The sequence below is a fragment of the Patagioenas fasciata genome, chromosome 1, assembly GCF_037038585.1.
Source record: "Patagioenas fasciata isolate bPatFas1 chromosome 1, bPatFas1.hap1, whole genome shotgun sequence".
In the NCBI taxonomy this organism is placed as follows: Eukaryota; Metazoa; Chordata; class Aves; order Columbiformes; family Columbidae; genus Patagioenas; species Patagioenas fasciata.
In genome coordinates this window covers 65,638,610-65,650,845 of record NC_092520.1, presented here as the reverse complement: position 1 = coordinate 65,650,845, position 12,236 = coordinate 65,638,610, and the positions used below count along the sequence as shown (strand labels likewise).

Sequence of the window (12,236 nt, the reverse complement as noted above, 5' to 3'; positions counted from 1 at the left end):
TTACATCTGGGAGTTGTAAGGCATCTGCTAATTACAGACAGATCCTTAATTTGTCAGTGATGAGGGGCAGATGATTGAGATGTTGCTGGCGTACTTGTAGACAATAAATGCCATGACATGAGTAGTCATAGTGCTGCAGCCATAATGGGGCAAGTATGTGTACCAGACAGGCGTTGTATGTAGTGTGGATATCTTCTTACTGGGTTAACTGCTAAACTTAGAAAAAACACATGAATTTTTAGGCACTTCTTAATTGTTGTGTTGTGGACAAATGTTAAGCCTGGAAGTAGAATGAATTATTTGTGGCCTATTTTTTTTTTTAAATAAAAATAACATTTCCCTAGTTTTTGCCAGAAAGAGCAATATGTTGTTCTAGTCATGCATGTAAGTTCAAATGTTAAATTGGCCGATTAGTAATATTGTTTATGTGACACCTATTGCTGTATTTCAGATGTTCAGGATTAGAGAAATGTTAAAACAAAATCATATTTGCAGTGGATCAAACAGATGTAAACAAATGTTATTGTCTGTAATATTATAAAGACGTTTTGTCATAACATGATGCAAAACACATTTGGAAAACCAAACCAAATATGCCAGCATTCTCTTTATTTTACTGAAATAAATAGGAAAGCTATTGAGCCCATCAGCTGAAATATAGTTATTTTGTTAGTTTGAGAAGCTACTCCCAATAAAATCATTACATTAACAATTATTTACTTCTCTTTCCTTTTCAGCTGTTTGGTGATGTTTGCTTCCATTGCAACCGTGTGATTGAAGGAGATGGTAAGCACTTTTGTAACTGTTTCCTCAATATTCCTTTCTGATTTAAGTTCTCTTTATAAGTGGAAGTAAGGGAAAAGCAGCCTCCTGTTGAATCTTTGTTTGCTCTCATTAAAACAAAACCAACCATTCTCTTAATCAGAAATTAGGTTAGAGCGGATTAGTCAGAGACCAAATGGTAAGAAAGCCTTACAGCGAGTGTTTCACAATGGTAGAAGACCACCCAGGGGCTGAAGAGAACTGTGGCCAACTGGAAACCCCTTAGTGAGATGCAAAGGCCAGGGATGCTGTGAGATGCATTGAGGTGGCTTCCTGCTGCACTGACTTCAAAGAACACATGCAAGGGCAAGGATGACCACATGGGCATCTCCTCAAATGAATTTAGGGGTCATGAACCAAATTTGAATGTACTTAAATAGTGAAAAATGTGGGTGGGCACTCAGAGGGATTTTTTTTTTAAGTGCCTAATTTCCATTATTTTGGTTTGGTTCCTAGAAATATTTACCTGTCTATCACAGGCACCCATCTTTTAAAAATCTAGGCTGATAATAATATCACAAACCCAAGAAAGATTGTATTTGGAAAAATGTGTCCTATAAATGCAGAACTGGAAGCAAAGTGGTTTAAGTTTAGAGGGCTTTTTGAGGCAGGGAAGGTGGGAAGTGTTTTGGATGGGTTTTTTCGGACAATCAGCTATGATAAAATGCCAAAAAGAAAATTATTCTACCTGAAATAATGCAACATTGTTATGTGCCTGTTTACCCCTGCCTGAAGTAAATACTGTAATACCAGTTTTATCCTCACCTAAGCCAAAGCCTGTAGCAAAGTAGGAGGAAGCCTCTAGTGTGTAAAAAGAGACATAAACTAGTTTACAGTCATGTAACTACTGGGTGAGACCTACATTCCAGTGATGTGGTTTCCCCAGATTTTCTGGACCGGACTATACCTGCAGAGCTACAATCCAAAATGCTTTGGAGGAAACACTGTCCTCCTTTTCCGTAAAATCCTACCAGAATGAGCAGAGCTGGATCTTGAGGTGAATGAAAAAATTCAGATAACTACATCTCTGTGTGTTTCTAACTCTTCACCATGTAATCTGACACCCATATTGTGTATTTTGGTCTCTGAACTGAACAGAATATAGTGTAATGCAGTAATTTCTTTACTTTCAATGTACATCATCAGTTACATTTCTTCTTTCATTTCTGCACACAAATTTGACACTGCTGTCACAAATTTTAAGTATCTAGTATTGGTCTCTCTCTGGTGAAACAAACATCTCTGGCAGCACTTTTTCAGGAGGATGTCTATGACTGTATTATAGAGGTTGCTTGGGAGCATAAACTTTCCTTTAAATAGTATTATTTTGGCAAGCAGTGGAATAATTATGCATCTGTGGACGTGCTTGTCCCGTAGTACAGGAAAAAAAGCTCTGCATAACAATGCTCTGGTTTGGTTGTTTTTGATAAATGTATTTCATGAGAAAACCATTGTCCTGCATCTTCTAACTTAGATTAGAAGAGAGGTGAATTGTGTCAGGAAAAAGTGGGAAGGTATATTGAAAGAGAGGAAGATATAGAGAACAGAGAAGCAAAGAATAAATATATATCCAAGTTTGTCTTGATCAAGTAATTTATCCCTCAAGTCCATTAATTTCTTCTCCTTGGTAGTGCTGTTTTACCAGCAGTGTCCTGACTGCTGGCTTCACTTTATTTCCTTTGGCTGGGCAAGCGCTCCTGTCAATGGCTCTGCAGCCTGAACAGGAGTTGAGAGATGACACAGAGTAAAAACATAAAACACCTTGCTGGATGGCTATTCAGCTGTCATAGTCTCCTCATTAAGTTGGAAATACAGCCTCATAAAGCAGTTGCCTGAGGTCAGCATGCTGTGAGGTGGAAGCGGGCAACAGGAGGCAGAAATGGGTTAAACTGGTCTTTCTGGTGAACACAGCATTGTATGTCTCCTCAGAGACAGTTTTGTCAATGCTTCATAGCCCTGCTGCACTACACTCACATGTGCCTTCTCAGTCTTGCCACATTACTGTTACAGAATCACAGAATGGCTGGGGTTGGAAGGGACCTCTGGAGATCATCTAGTCCAACCCACGTGCTAAAGCAGGTTCACCCAGAGCAGATCACACAGGAATGTGTCCGGGTGGGTTTTGAATGTCTCCAGAGAAGGAGACTCCACAACCTCTCTGGACAGCCTGTTCCGGTGCTCTGGCACCCTCAAAGTAAGGAAGTTTCTCCTCATAGTCAGATGGAACCTCCACTGCTTCAGTCTGTGTCTGTTGCCCGTCATCGCTGGGCACCACTGAGAGAAATCTGGCCCCATCCTCTTGACATCCACCCTTCAGATATTTGTAAGCATTGATAACAACACCTCTCAGCATGGTCCATAATACTTGGGACAAAAATCAAATGACTGTTCTTCATGTCTCATGAGCTCAAAATTTTTGTAATACCTTTTTTTTTCTTGTCTGCAATGCTAATGATTTCACTTTTTTTTCCCCCATCGCCCTAGTTGTGTCTGCTCTGAATAAGGCATGGTGTGTGCACTGTTTCGCTTGTTCAACTTGCAACACTAAGTTAACACTCAAGTAAGTTTACCAATAAGTGTGATGCCTTCAAAACATATCAGTGGTTATCTTTGAAGTGTTGCTGTAGTGTAACTGTGATGGTATGAAAAACATACAAGCAGCACTAAGAAAATATCTAAGAAAATCTTTCTTCCTCTTGCTCCACTTACTAATTTACATCTCTTTTAGCTATGTATTCAGGTCTTCTTTCAGTCTTCTTAACTCTTCTCCTTTTCTGTCCTTTATTTTTTCTGTGTTTAACTCTAAAGGGATAAGTTTGTTGAAATTGATCTAAAACCTGTCTGCAAACACTGTTATGAGAAAATGCCAGATGAATTTAAGCGGCGACTTGCCAAACGGGAACGTGAAGCAAAGGATAAAGAGAAGCAGAAAAAGAAAAAGCCAATCTGTTTGTAAACTTTTTTTCCTTCTCACCACCACCTCTGCTCCTTTCTTCTTTGGTCAGTGCTAAGGATGCTTTTATTTTCAGTTATTGCATTAATTTATGCCAATCAAAACCAAAATATTTTTCACACAACTGCAACTTCAACATTAAGTTGTTATTCTGTTATCTTATGTTTAGTCTCTTTAGCTCTGCAGTTAAGTTTGAAAGCCTTTTCAAATGACAGTTAATAAGTATGGACATTTGGGTAAAAACTGCATTACCATTTACAATGTATAACCTTGTGAAAGTAACTTCATATTTATAAGTTGCAGTTGTGATCTTCTGCTTGTGCACATTTAATAGGATACTTTTTTTTTTTCCCACTACCCCTGCTGCTAAAACTTTATCTGGTTTTTGCTTTGTTGTTTTAGGAACAAATTTGTTGAGTTTGATATGAAGCCTGTCTGCAAAAAGTGTTATGAGAAGTTTCCTCTAGAGCTGAAGAAAAGACTGAAGAAACTAGCTGAAACTTTGGGAAGGAAGTAAAGGCTTCAACTGGTCCCCTTCCTTTGTGAAAATCTTATATATATTACTGGGTGGGAGGGGTGCTGCTTTGAGTCTGCGATCAGACAACAAATTAGGATGTGTGCCTTTTATCAAATCAAAATATCTTAAGATTTTCTGTTCTCTATTCATGTACATTTATGCTTATTTGTTGATAAGCAGACCATACTTCCAAACTAAATTAAATACCAGCTCACCTGAAAGGTTTTTGACCCTTTTAATGCAGCCGAACTGATACAAGTGGCCCATTCTGCACAGTAATCTCTGCGGGAATTTACAGACAGAAAATTTGCTTGTGAATACCTGCAAAAATAAACCGTGCAAATGTGTCCAACTTTAGGACCATCTGTTGTCATTTATATTAATTAAAGTATTAGCCTTCAAATTAAGCATGCACACAAAACTTGTCCAAGTCAAGTGACTTGGGCAAGAAACCAACATACTTCACCTCATGGAAAAAGTCACACTTGGATTTCAGGCCAAGTGGTCTCACTAAAAGAGCTTTCTTTGAGGTGGTTTGAAGAGTATCAGACTTCTACTACATACAGTCACTGTACAAACAACCTGCTTCTGATAGATTATGCTTACATGATGAATCTTCATACATCTGGCTTAGCTTGAAATATCTATATAAAATATATATTCCTAGTGCAAGAAATGAGCATACTCAGAACTACTTGAACTTTGCTATATTCCACTCAAAATAACACATTAACTTTTATATATGCTTTTGCATTCTATTTACTTTTTGTGCCTTATTCTGCTGGACCATACATAACAGTGTTCCATTAAATATATATATATATAGTTTTATTTTTTATTTCATATTTTTATGCAGAAACCATATACAAGGTATTTTCAAACGATAACATACTTTGCCTTAACTATACAGGATGCAAGAACTATTTTGTTTCAAATGTGAACACCTGAGCTTAAAGTTTAGCTTCTGGACTTCACCAAGTTTCAGAACAATACTGAAAATGCATATTTCAATTAACTGGCAATGTTACTTTTATACCTATGAGTGTAAATATACAAGGTTTGATCCTGCTAGGATTTATTTGTTTAGCCAAGAACTGAGCTCACAAATCATCAGAACTCTTTATAACGTGCTTTTAATTGTTTTATACTATTGACTTCTCTCCATGCAATTGTGTTTTATTTTTTCCTTTCTTATAGAAAACAGTTACTTAGAACTTCTTGATGGTACTACATTATGAAGTATGCAAACTTTTTTTTTAATTAGTGACTTAAACAGATTTTATGTAATTACATTTTAGGAAGCAAAATGTTCTTTCCTGTTAATGAAAAATTAGTTGCTCCAAAATATCTGCTTTCCAATGTCATCAATAAAGGCTATGTTATTAAAACTTGTATCACCTCTTTTAAATGATTGCTTGAGAAGGGTGGGAAGGCAACTAGGCTCTCTTGGTTCCCCATGCTTTTATGTGTGATTCTATGTAAATACCTCCTCTTTATCCTGGTTTAAAGAAGACATATGCCTTTCCGAAGTATCCTGCTGCTTAGGCTCATGAAAAAAACCACAGCTTGTTTCATAAAGAACAACTTGATTTATCTGGATATTTTCTGAATTGGCAGAGTCACTAGGTTTTCCTATAGAAAATAGGAGTTTAAGTGTATAAGTGTAAAACATACACCTTTCTATCATTTATTTCTCTTCCTTTCACTGTAATGAAACTGTCACCCCAAACTTCCAATTTAATGTTAGGTAGGATACTTTTTTTACTATTTTATTCTACGTAGTTATTGAATGCTTGTGACGGATGCACTTGACCACCCCTGCCAGCCAAACCAGCAGCAGTTTGGTCCAAGTTCTAGAGGAGGGAAAGGCCTGAGCTGTAGCCAGGCCAAGATTTTTTGGGAAACCCACAAGGAAGCAGAACAGCAACTGAACGCTGATGAGTTGTGGGTGCAAGGAGTCTCCTGCAGACCTTTCCCACTGTATGCAATTTGACTGTGAGTCAACCACTTTATTCTATAAATATGACAGTGTGAGTGAGCCTACTTTGAGCTCTGTCTGCTAAATAAGATGGCTGTATGGTGATGGTTTTACTACTCACACACCTGTGGATGAGCCCAGTTTAAGTTCCATATTAATAATTTAGCTGAAATAAATGCATACTGAATATAAAGAATCATCGAGAAGTATAAAGTTGTGTGATTTTTAATATACTCTCTGCTTCATGTTACTTAGTAAGCTGGATTTGCTGAAAACTTAAGCTGTAAAGTTCTGCTCATATTTACCAAAAGCAACTACAAACTACACTGAACACTTGCAAGATAAGGCCTGCTTTGCACTTCACTGAGAAAAAAAGGATTTATTCAGACAAAACAGCACCTACAAGGCTATGGACTATAAACAATGTCTACAGCCGAACAAAACAAAGGTACACACGAAAAAGGTGAAAAAGGTCCAATGAGAAGCACGAAGACCCCAAAGTGAAATATTGCTATTGGACTGAATCGTGGTATGAATGGTTTGTGAAGATATAAAAGTCTATGGTTTTCTAGGCTCAAGTGGGACCTCTGCGCATGTACCCAGCTTGAGCCAGCCTTCTTGTTCTTCTACTCCATTAAATTTTTTTTCTGCGAATTTTGTTTCCTGAAAGTCTGCCCTGGATACAGTTATCAGGCCTCATCTGAAAGTTTGCCTCTGGAGCCCTAAAATATGGACACCAGAGCAAACAGTTATCAGAGAGGTAACACTTGAAAGTTTGTTTTTGTGAACAGGTACAGGCCTCCCCTGAAAGTTTGCCTTCAGGGCTCAAAAATACAGACTTCAGAGCCAACAGTTATCCAGAGGAGAAGAATCCTGAAAGTTTGCACCATAACGGATACAGGCCTCGCCTGAAAGTTTGCCTTCACCACTCCAAGACACAGGCTCTGGAGTGAACAGTTATCAGGGAGGGAGGATGCCTGAAAGTTTGCTTCATGAACAGGTACAGGCACCTGTTGTGGTTGAGACAGACAAACGACATAGACCAAGTTCTTCCAGGATGAAAGTAGTAGATGCCATTTATTGCCACAAGTGCATTTTTATACAGTTTTACCAATTCATGTGTCTCTTCACTATTGGTTACAAGTTACAGCAGTAACATCTCATTGGCTATTTTTGCTATCATCAATGTTACTCTTCTTCTCCCTTCTATCTCATGGGTACATCCTTAACATCTCCAGATACTCCTTTACTCCCATCTTTCTCACAGGTAGGCCTTCATATCTTCAAGGCTAATTTCTGTTCCCATGCCCTCCGTCAGGGAATCCATGGACTCACCGTAGTCTCCCATAGGCACCTGGAGAGAAAGTTGCATTTGGCTTGGCATATTTCCTCCATGCAGTAAATAAGAGTGAACTTGTCACCAAACTTTTTTTAAGTCGCACTTCCCTTTGAGAAATCCAAACAATACTGTAACAGTTCAGTAACTGAATGCAGTCCTGATTATTTAAAGACCAGAAGAGCCTAAAATGTCCTCAAAAAAATGTTTACACAACTAGCATGGTAGCACTGCTGGGATTTCGGACCATGCCATGGATTCAGTAGATTGTACTCAGCAATGCTTCCTCTAAATTGTAATTTACTTCTTGTTCTAGGTTTTCCACATCTTTTCCTCCAGCCTACGTATGTGCAGCCCTGCTGCTTAAAGGTCAGGGAGGGTCTGTAATCCTGAGACTAAATGGCAAGACCTGGCTCACGTCCACATTGCTTGGGGCTACATTCTGCTATGACATAGCAGCCTGGTTCCCACTCTACAGCCACGGGTCTCCTCTCAACCCTGTGGTGGCCCTATGATGCGATGGTTTTTTTCTGTTTCCAAGCTTCTGGTGGTGAACACTGTGCTATGATTCACCAAGGCAGTGATTTCTATTTCATGAACATGAGCATTTGTATCTCACACCCCATGATGTAAGCACTGAGAATATGTGAGGGTACTTGAGGGTTCAAAGCCTGATGAATCATGGAAAAAGGTCAGTTGGAAGGGGTAGAGATCAGCTAGCCCAACCATCTGCTCAAAGCAGGTCTAACTTCAAAGTTGGATCAGTATTGAAGGTCTTGCCAAGCTGTGTCTTCATGGAAGGAGATTTCACAGACCTTTGTGGGCAATATGTTCCAGTGAATAATCACCCTCATGGTAATCTTATTTTATTATTGAGGTCTTATCTCGAGTGCAGGGTTCCCCAAATCCATACTGCTCTCTTGAGAGCTGTTTTTGGAGTGAACGATCATTGAAATAATAACCCTGGACATTGTCATGAAGACAATTAATTAAAAGCAGTTGCAAAACAGATCCAGAGAGCACGTTAGCAATTAGACAGCCTGGACAATTAGAGGTCTGGTGCTGAAGCTCACTTCCTGGTCTGTCAGTATTACTAGTATTTTGCATAGTTGCACATACTTTCCTGAAAGAGGCAGAGTTTATTATTGTTTTCCTACCATGACCCCTACTGTGTCTCTCGAAGAAGGCTGTGAGCCTGGGATGTGGAAAGGGATGCCTCAGAAGCTTTGCCCCTTCCTGCTGTGCAGGATCAATCATGCATGGGCAAGAGAGACTCCTTTTGAAGCCCCTGCTTACACTAACAACAAGGAGCACTTTAGGAAGCCCAAAGGATGTAGCTGTAGGGGCAAAAAGCTGAGCCTAAAGCCCTTCTGCTGTTGGCAGTGGCAAGGCCTGTGCTCTGTTTCAATGGACAGGCAGCGAGACAAGCTAAGCTAAGTCAGTTTGCAGAGGATAGCACTAGAGTCAACTGGAGCTGCCTTCCTGGTGGTGTGATCACTGGGGACAACACAGAGGTGCCACTTCCACAGGAATGGGCGAGAAGGTGACCAGTGTCAAGGCATTGGGTCTGAATGAAGGCAATTTTCTATGGGTCCCCACCAGCTGAAGAGCAGTAGCTTCCTCCAGTGAGCCAACTCCAGCGTTTTCCTCCACAACAGTACCACAACTTTTGTTACTTGGCCTGGCAGATGCTGGTAAATTGTTTGGCAATCCCAGTGGTAGACACACCATCCAAAAAAGTACAGAGGAAAAAAGATCCTCTTTCTTCTTAGGGAATTAAATCAAACATCTAAATAAATCACCATTAATAAAGCAAATAATAGAAGAGAGGGTTAATTCTTTCAGCCAGGCCGTCACATGGACGCTCCTCATCTCCTTACAGGAACAAGCTGGGTTATGTTTTTTTCATTTTTCTGGCAAAAATGGTAAGAACTTTGGGGATGTCAGTACTTTTTATGCATAACAGAAATTATATGGCTGTCAATGGGCTGCTTAAGATTGAGAACAGGACAAATTTTTAATGATGCTTCTCTGGAGACATAGCCCAGTGGCGTAATTTTGCCCAAAGTGCCTGCGCTGGCAGAGGAGAGATGGGATGGGCGAATCCAGTGAGCAGAACCTCAGCCTGCCAGCTGGGAATTACATTGTAGGGCAGGGGTGTCGAACTCATTTCCAGCGGGGGTCACATCAGCCTCGCAGTTGCCTTCAAAGGGCCGAATGTAATTTTAGGACTGTGTAAATTTAACTACTCCTATACTCCAGGCTACAGAGCAACCACGAGTGCTCAGCACCACCAAACTTTCACAACTGTAACCTTGGCAAAGTCCACCTGTTTCGACGGTTGCTGATCTTGTCATCTTTGGTCCACGTTCCCAGCTGTGCTTCAGGATAAGAGCGTAACTACACTATTCACATTGGCAGGAAAATAGCAGTTACTCACCGTAACTGCTAGAGGATTTGGAAACTCATTTTTTAGAGCGCTGGATCCCAGTAATAAGGCCCATGCTTATGGATTAAATTCACAGTTTTGGTGAGCCACGAGATACAATATTCGGTGAGAAAATACTGAGGTTTGTTTCCACACGTGAAGGTTTTCCGTGACAGCCAAGGCCGGTGCACGAATGGAAGCCGCTCCATTAGCAACAGAGCTGCCTCTTAAAGTTCAGCTCCACAAGGACGCCGGCAGCCGTTAGGCCGCGCCGTTACCCCGGCCGCGCCCCTCACTGGCTCCGGCCAACGGCCTCGCGGGGGGGTCGAGGAGAGGCTCTACCTTCGCCTCACCGGGCGGGCTCCCTGAGGGAAGGGAGGAGAACGGCTCGCACTCCCCGCCACCGCGATCAGCCTGTGGGGAACCACGTCCCGCTGCCCCCGCCCTGTAACGACTGCGCGCTCCTGCTCACCCCACACACACACAACAAGGCCCCGGCGCATGAGCAGATAGCGGTGCCCGCCAAGGCACCGCCCTCCCCGATGCGGGCGGTGATGGGAAGCGGCCGGACGCGGAGGGAGGGCGTGGGACGGCTCTTGCGCACTCGCCGGAGCCGAGTGCTCTGTACGGTTGCGCGGGAACTTGCGTAACTCACCAGCGGGTGCCGCGTCCTTTCGTCGCTTCCTCCTTCCTTTCTGAAGGCGCCGCGCGAAGGCCGGCCGGGAAGCCGTTCCGCCTGAAGGGAGTGAGGGAGGCCGGGCGCGGCCCCCGCCGCGGCGCCATGATGAGGCGCACGAAGCCCGAAGTGGAGCGGTACGTCGCCTCCGTGCAGGCCGCCGCGCCTTCTCCCAGAGAGGTGAGTGCTGCTGGCGGAACCTCTCACGGCCTTGCGCTTCACTCCCGCGCCGGCTCCGGACGGCGTTACGGCTGCCGGCGGCCGCCCGGCCCGTCCTGGCTCGGTGCGGCCCGCGGTGGGGTCCCTTCCCGTCTCGCGTGGGGCGGTAGTGGCGGCCTTCCCTCGCTTGCTGAGGAGTGGCTGCTTCCCGCCCAGCCGGCAGGCCTGGCTGCTGCTCCGGTCGGCACGGAAAAGCCCCGGGGAGGGCCGGGTTAGTGACTGGGTGTGCCGGGGCTCCCCGCGCCGTGTCGAGCGGTGAGGTGCTTGCGTTTGGTCTGCTCTGCTCTGCCCTTCCTCATCGCTTTTGGTAAGAGGGAGAGGGGGTTATGGTGTCTCTGGGTCTGTATGATTCCTGTCTGAGTCCGTATTTACTCAGGGGTTCTTAAAGTCGAATGAACTAGGGGAAGCTGCTGTGAGGGAGGGCTTGGGGTTTCGCTTGCTAGAGGTGCTTTCCCTAACCAGCAGCAGTGGTTTTACCAGGGCTGTGCACCTGCCTGTTACACCTGGTAAGCCTTAGTGTAGCTTTGAAGAGTCGATGGACTCTCTAAGTTGAGCGTTCTTCAGTTTTGTGAGAGTGTAGTTCATGAGTTTCCCGAGTTTCATTTATTCGGAAAAATAAAGAAGTCGAAAAGGGAATACGTGAGACACTTTCAGTTTTCTTTCTGCTATGTGATTAGTATTCTTGTCTGTATGACTGCCTTGTGAAGTAACAGCGTTAAGAGAGGGAGAACTTGGAGGAAAATAATTTTCCTACTGTATTTTAGTAACTGGAAAGAGGAGTGAGGAACTCTGCATGACTGGTTATCTTTCCATTATATCTGGAAAATGGTATACAGGTCACAGCAGTCTGCTGCATTTCTCGGGAGCTATTTAATCCTGAAAGATCCTGTTCTGCTGCTTTGAACTGATTTTTATTGCGGAGGTAGAATATTCAGCAGTATGTTATATAGCATGAATGCATCCGTGTTCATCATTATGCAGTAGGGCCTTTATGCAGGGCTTGTGTACATCATCATCATTTGTACCTTTCCTAACAGCAACAAAGTTGTCCTGTGGCTTTGTTTAATTGACTTGGGTGCTGTTTAGACCAAGTAATGTCAAATATATCACTGCCAGAATCAGAGATGCTCTTTAACTGTTCTGATATTCCTACCAAATTAAACAAAAAAAACCCCCTCTCCTTCTGTTGTGCTTAAGGCCATCTGGTGCACATTTAACTTTTGTTTGTTTTTAAGTAATGCTAACAACTAATTGTACAGTTTAGTCAATGGTGGAAATAGTTACTTGTTTTCTTATGTTGATTTGGG

General features: G+C 42.5%; 2 protein-coding genes across 11 annotated transcripts in view; both read left to right on the top strand.

Annotated features, from left to right (window-relative positions):
* The window catches only part of LIMS1 (LIM zinc finger domain containing 1), an 88,369-nt gene extending 82,689 nt beyond the window's left edge, over positions 1–5,680 (top strand). For 5 of the 8 annotated variants that reach the window (XM_065829561.2, XM_065829562.2, XM_071807811.1 and 2 more), the window contains exons 8-11: positions 738–786; positions 3,307–3,382; positions 3,631–3,822; positions 4,178–4,306. In XM_065829561.2, the coding sequence (XP_065685633.1) occupies positions 738–786; positions 3,307–3,382; positions 3,631–3,778 (273 nt within the window). In that variant the 3' untranslated portion in view covers positions 3,779–3,822; positions 4,178–4,306. Of the gene's footprint in view, positions 1–737; positions 787–3,306; positions 3,383–3,630; positions 3,824–4,177 lie in introns of those variants that run through there. The other 3 variants (XM_065829560.2, XM_065829558.2, XM_071807791.1) reach the window with 2 other exon arrangements.
* Positions 5,681–10,588: 4,908 nt separating this feature from the next.
* The window catches only part of LOC136097302 (E3 SUMO-protein ligase RanBP2), a 33,122-nt gene continuing 31,474 nt past the window's right edge, over positions 10,589–12,236 (top strand). For all 3 annotated transcript variants that reach the window (XM_065829567.2, XM_071807781.1, XM_065829566.2), the window contains exon 1: positions 10,589–10,890. In XM_065829567.2, the coding sequence (XP_065685639.2) occupies positions 10,816–10,890 (75 nt within the window). In that variant the 5' untranslated portion in view covers positions 10,589–10,815. The remainder of the gene's footprint in view (positions 10,891–12,236) is intronic.